This window comes from Pyrus communis, chromosome 14, assembly GCF_963583255.1.
Source record: "Pyrus communis chromosome 14, drPyrComm1.1, whole genome shotgun sequence".
NCBI lineage: Eukaryota > Viridiplantae > Streptophyta > Magnoliopsida > Rosales > Rosaceae > Pyrus > Pyrus communis.
In genome coordinates this window covers 5763797-5770467 of record NC_084816.1, presented here as the reverse complement: position 1 = coordinate 5770467, position 6671 = coordinate 5763797, and the positions used below count along the sequence as shown (strand labels likewise).

At 38.2% G+C, this 6671-nt stretch overlaps 1 protein-coding gene across 1 annotated transcript; it reads right to left on the bottom strand.

Moving 5' to 3' along the window:
• Positions 1-1392: 1392 nt before the first annotated feature.
• On the bottom strand, positions 1393-1872 carry LOC137714260 (uncharacterized). The gene has a single exon (XM_068453513.1). The coding sequence runs from the start codon at positions 1870-1872 to the stop codon at positions 1393-1395; it is 480 nt and encodes a 159-aa protein (XP_068309614.1).
• Between the last annotated feature and the right edge of the window lie 4799 nt (positions 1873-6671).

The following is a 6671-nucleotide window of genomic DNA, read 5'->3' as shown; positions in this document are numbered from 1 at the left end:
TCTCGCAAAGGCTACATTTCGAGTAGACAAGAGACAAACATGTGACTATCGTGTAGATGCATCAACCAAAACCATAAAATATCGAAATGGTCCACAACATGGTTGAATAGGCCCACAAACATCCCCTTGAATTCTTTGTAGAAATGATGGGGATTCAGTATCAATCTTTAGTTGTGATGGTCTAATTACCAACTTCTCTTGAGAACAAGCTTTGCAAGGGTTATCATTTGGGATAACAATGTGTTTGCTCACTAATGGATGTCCATTAGAGTTGGTAATGATCATACGCATCATGGTAGATCCTGGATGACCCAGACGGTCATGTTAAAGCATGTAAACCTTTGAATCAATGAACTTCTGGTTCATGACAGTATGTGATTCAATTATCCTTATGTATTCGCAACTTCTCCAATATACGCTTCTGGGTATCATTGGAGATAATGCATAGATACTCCACATTTTCTGCATTTTTCGTTTCAATGTGGTATCCATTTAAGCGTATATCTTTGAAACTCAACAAATTTCGACTAGATTGAGTAGCATACAATGCATTCTGTATAGACAACCCCTACTCTTGTAAGTATTAAGCTTGAGAAATACATTCGATCACGAAGTATTGTATGTGTGGTTGAGTTGTCTACAAGACAAATATCTTCGCCATTTCTCATGTTCTGAGAATAACCACAATTTTTATCCATGTTTTCTGAGTAAATGAAATCATAGTTAACAAACAATTTATAACAGGAAATGTCACTTTTATTAAATTGAAATGCTAGTTTTTAGCATAATAAAAGTACATCAAACATAAATGATTTAGTCGGACTGGTATACTTCATTCCCCCTTTCCACAATAAGGTCTGAATCATCTAGGTGGGTTGTATTCAATTGCCCTGATAAGCCAAACACTGGATCAAGTATATCCATTGGTTTAGCCTAGTCGAGAAAATTAGTCTTGACACCCTTCTCTTTGAGGGAGGCTTGATACAGATCCACCAGATGTTTTGGGGTACGACAAGTACATGCTCAATGCCCATTGCCACCACACATGTGGCAGACTCCTTCAGAGTTCCTGGAAGCATTGTTCATATGAGCTTTGCCTTTGTGGCGATTCACATTTTTGAAGCTCGGACCTAAATTATGCCTCGGAACCTGGTTGTGAAATTAAACTCCATGGTTCTTGCCTTTCTTATTCCACCGATCTCGCTTGTGGCCATATCCTCGTTTATGATTATCATCACTAGAGGATATGGCTTTCACTTCGAGGGAAGCAGCATTTATTTCTGGGAATGGTGCAGATCCAGTAGGTCGGGAATGATGGTTTTTCATTAGGAGCTTATTGTTCTATTCAGCTACTAAGAGCACAGATATCAGCTGGTTGTACTCAGTGTAGCCTCACGCTCTATACTGCTGTTGCAGGAGCACGTTGGAGGCATGAAATGTGCTGATAGTCTTTTCCAGCATATGTTCCTCAGTAATAATATCCCCACAGAGCTTCATCTGAGATATAATTCTGAACAACGCAGAATTGTACTCTGCCATTGACTTGAAGTCCTGGATCCTTAGATGAGTCCACTCATAGCGAGCTCTTAGAAGAATCACCGTTGTCTGGTGATTGTATCTATTTCTCAAGGCATTCCAGAGAGCTAACGGATCTTCAACCGTTAAGTACTCACTCTTTAACGCCTCATCAAGATGACGACAAATGAAAATCATGGCCTTTGCCCGATCTTGAGAGGATGAGCTGTTGTCTTCCCTGATGTTATCTCCAAGATTCCCTGCTTCTAAATGCATCTTGGTATCCAGTACCCAGGTCAGGTAATTCTTCCTGGTAATATCCAGGGCAGCAAATTCAAGTTTCTCCAAGTTCGCCATTTTCTTTTCTGAAAGAAAATGATATGGGTAAGAACTTGCAATAATATGTATTCCTGGAGGAATATAATGTTAAAACTTCTGGTTCTTACAAATTTTTCATTTTGAACTTCAGGCTAAAATGATAAGCACTCGAAACTTCTGGCTCGAGATTTTCAGGGTGAATGAGGAGGGCGATTGTACCGCACCATTCTCTTTGAAATAATGTAACATAGAATGGACGATTATTTTGCACCACTCAAGTAACTAGAAAATTTAAATACGCAGAGCAGTGTGGGCGATTGATAGGAGCATATTCATGCGACTTAAATGGCTTGTTCTCGTGCATTTACGTTATGTTTCTTTAGTTATTTTAGTCCTTTAAGCTATTTTCGTGTGTTTGTAGGTCCAAAGGGCTAAAGGAGCAAAAAGATGCATTTTGGAGACTTTTGGAGCACTTTTGGGCTAAGGATGGATAGCTTATGCTTGGCGCCAAAGTGTTGGACGAAATTGAAGACCTAATTGAAGACCAAAGTGTTGGAACCTTGTTCCCTTTAGTTTTAGGACATTTAAACCTTTCCAATTTCCTTAGCCGTGCATAACATTCCAACATTCCACTCCTTCATTTCAGCCACACTCCCACATATCATTACTTATCACCACATATCACTTATCACTTATCATCACCACATATCACTTATCACTTATCATTCACCACTTATCATATCATTCACCACTTATCATATCATTCACTTATCATATCATACACTTAATTAATTAACCCACATGCACCCTTTATTCTTTCATCATTGCAGCCACATTTCCACCCACATCCATTTAATTCACATGCTTTCACATGCATTTTCAGCCATGCACATTCACCTTGCATTTGCAGAAAATCCACTTCCTTTGCACATGCATTCATCATCATCACTCTAGTTTTAATTCACATGCAAAACCATGCACTCCACATGCATTTCCACCCTTACAAGACCATAATCATTCATCCACACAATCTGCCATCATTCACACAAACACCATCATTGCACCACAATGCAGCCACATGCACTTGTTCCTCCAACATTTCAGCCACATGCACTCCCATTCTCTCCCAAAACCGTGCACATGCATCTCCCATCTCATTTTCAGATAGTCCCCTTGCACATGCAGCCACTTATTCAAAGCACATGCATTTCCACCCTTTAATCACATGCATAAATCAGCCACATGCATCTCCCATCACCATTCCAGATTTCCACCACCCTCCTAGCTGTCATGTTCCCCCCATTTCACCTATAAATAACCCTTCATTGCAGCCACAAGAGGGGGGATCCATTCACCACAGAAATAAGGCCTTTGTGCCAGAAATTCATCCATTCCAAACACTCTTCCATAAACTCATCCAGCGATTATACCGCACCACCTAAAATTGCAGTGAAATTAAACAGCATACAAATTTAAATATGCAGGGTAGGGTGGGCGATTATACTGTTCCACCTAAAATTTGCAGTAAAATTAAATCTGCAGTCCAAGATAGGCGATGATACCGCACCGTCTTGGATCGCAGTAAGAATAAATTTGTAGTTCAAGATTGGCGATTGTACTGCACCATCTTGGATTGCAGTAAAATTAACATAAATACTGGGTTAGTAATTAATAACTACACCAAATAAGAAATCAAAGATGTATGTAACCATTAGGTTGAGAACTAAGAGCAGGCATGAAGCAAACAGTTCGTCGCGAGGGTATACCGCGCAGTTGAGACAGAGGAAGAAGACGAACAGAAAAAACCTTAGGGGAAACATTTTTTTTCTTTCTTTCATTTAGCGAAGAGAAATGAGAGAAGGATTATATATTAGAGACTCGTGCTGATAATGTGTTATAAATAGGTCAAAGTTAAAGAGATAACCTTTTAGTGGTAGGTGCGAGGCAGATATAAAATGTCACACTAAAACTATAGCACAAGAGGATAACAAATAAAAGACGGAGGAATAGATGATGTTATTGATCTTTTCTCTCGTTCTCTTCTACTATATTGATTGATAGCAGTCGGAGTGGTCTATTTATAGAGCAACTCCGTATTATTACATTTTGAATATTTACACCACACCTTTGACAAATGATCTCCATATATCAATATTCTGCCAAGGTTTTCAATGCTATGACAAGGTTTTCAATACTGTGGCAATGTTTTCAATACTGTGGCATTCATTACCCACTAGTATTTTCAATAATATATATATTTTTTAGAAAAAGTTTAACTGTAGCAAAACTACAGTCAAAACTCCCTCAGCTTTTATTAAAACAACAAGCCCAAAAGTACAAGCAAACCAAAGACCCAACTACAACTATACACAAACAGAAAAGGGCCGAAACCAACAGAAAAAAGAAAGAGGCCCCACAACAGTGAAACCCAAAAAAAACACCCAACAACCAATCGAGAAGCTTCTACTGAAAACTCCTCCACCGACAAAGATCCAGGCCAGCCACAGGAAACGTCATCCACCACCGAGCAACACCGTCTCAGACACTACCGCCAACCCCGAACAGCAATCAGATCACATCCATTAATAGGTGATAGTTGGCATCAAAGAGGGATTAGCCAACTACCGGGAAGAAGCTCGGGGAAACCCACGAGCAACATTGCTGAAAACGACAGACAGCAAGGAGAACGTGGTGGTGTGGGAAACACCCGAGCCAGGAACAACACCCTAGCTCTATACACGAACTCAAAAGGAACTATGGCTGAAAATTGGACTGAGGAAGAGATAGGGAAAGGAATACCGACGGAAGATGAAGAAGAGGACATGCCAGAGGGAAAAATAGGGAGAAGCATCAAAAAAGAAAAGGAAAAGAGAAGAACACAACAGAGAAGGCGAGAAGAGATGAAAACAAAAGAAGAAAAGAAAAAGAGGCAATCGACTCCAGCCAAAGCCAGAGTCAGCGCCTGAGAAGGTGGACAAGATGAAGACCCTCACCAAAAAGGGAGGAAAACTCTCACAGAGGAGAGAAGGTCTCTCACTGAATGAGATACCTACCACATTATATTATCATCAAGATTCGAGAGTATGAAAGGAGATTTTAATTTTTTTTAACAATTCGTCGTCATGTGTACGTGGGATATTGACACTTATTGGTTGGTATGTCCTGATAAGATAATCTATAATGTGTAAGTATTCATAGTTTTTGTAAATTCATTTAATCATACGTGTATTTGGGTGACAAATCGTTGTTTTATTTCAAGAATTAGTTATGCAAAATAGAAAGTTATATAAAGTTTGTAATCGATTGGACGCATGTGAGCAGCTGACGTAATCATTATTTTTTTAAGATTAATACAAAGATGGTTGGTATGTGCCCTACAAGATATTCTAGATATTCTATAACGCGTAATTATTCTCAATTTTTGTAAATTCACTTAATCGTACGTGTATGTTTGTATGACAAATCGTTGTTTTACTTAGACTCAAGAATTAGTTATGCAAAATAAAAATATAAGTTCGTAATCGATTGCATAGCTGACGTGATCGTTACTTTTTAAAGATTAATATAAAGAAAAACCACCATACTAAATACGGATGTACAACCTTTAGTGATTCCAATCGTCAAACAACAAACTTATATTAAATCTAGTTCCTCGAATTAAAAACACTCGTTGCCAAGATGTAAACGATCAAAACGGTGAACAACTCCGTTAACTTAAACAACAAATAAAACAAGAAGAAACTCCAATCATGGATAAGCCTTCAATTTTCACACGTCAAACAACAAATTTGATATTAAATCAAGTAGTTCCTCTAATAAAAAAAAAAAAAAAAAAAAACTCGTTGCCCAGATATAAACGAGCAAAAGGGTGAACAACTCCATTAACTTCAATGACAAATATAATAAGAAGAAACTCCAGTGTGTTGTAGGCCTAATTGACTGAATTATTCTTTGGGAATAGAGAGGAGGAGGCCCATGGCAAGAGAGAGAAGAGAGATATTTAATTGTGAGGTATGTTATATTTTACGCCATTTTGCCTTTATTTATAGTAGTACGATAAGTTAAATCTTTACCCTAATAGAATTACAACTCTAATAGGATAATATCTACTCAAGAGAATATTCCAAGATATCCATAGATACACTAGGATTTACACAATCACATTCCTATTCTTGATATGACTACAATACTCCCCCTTGAGTGTGTAAATACTTAAACAAAACTTCGCATTAGATCTTCAACAGTTGAGGTAGAAATCGTTGGCACAACAGTCGAATGCGAGTCTCAAATTTAAAGAAAGTATGCATTGGTAGTAAAACTCACAAAACATCACTATGGTAAAACCTAAGGCAGGTAAAAATCCATAGACTAAGAAGAAAAGTGAGAAGTATGCATAATGTCTAAAACAAACGTCATACGAGACGAAAGTAGTGAACTCAACGGAGTATGATCATCCCAGAATGGGTACCTCATCAAAACCTTGTTAGGTAGTAAAAACCAATAGGAAAAATGCTCATAATCGTTGGAAAAAGATTACACTAAGATCAAGTGCGTATGCTTTTGGATACTCCCCCTGAGCTAGACATAACTTCCAAATAAGAGAACTACAAACAATTCAACTCAGATAATTTACGAATACCGATTCCTTGGACGAGTTTCTGAAAAGTAGATTTGGGCAATGACTTGGTGAAAAGATCAGCTAGGTTGTCCTGGGAATGGATTTGCTTGACTTCAACGTTCTGATGATGTTGTTACTGGTGAGAGTAAAAGAACTTCGGCGCTATGTGCTTGGTGTTGTCTCCCTTGATGTATCCCTTCTTTAACTGCTCGATACATGC

Coding starts and splice junctions, on each gene's coding strand:
- LOC137714260 (XM_068453513.1), bottom strand. CDS start 1,872: ATGGCGAACTTGGAGAAACTTGAATTTGCTGCCCTGGATATTACCAGG.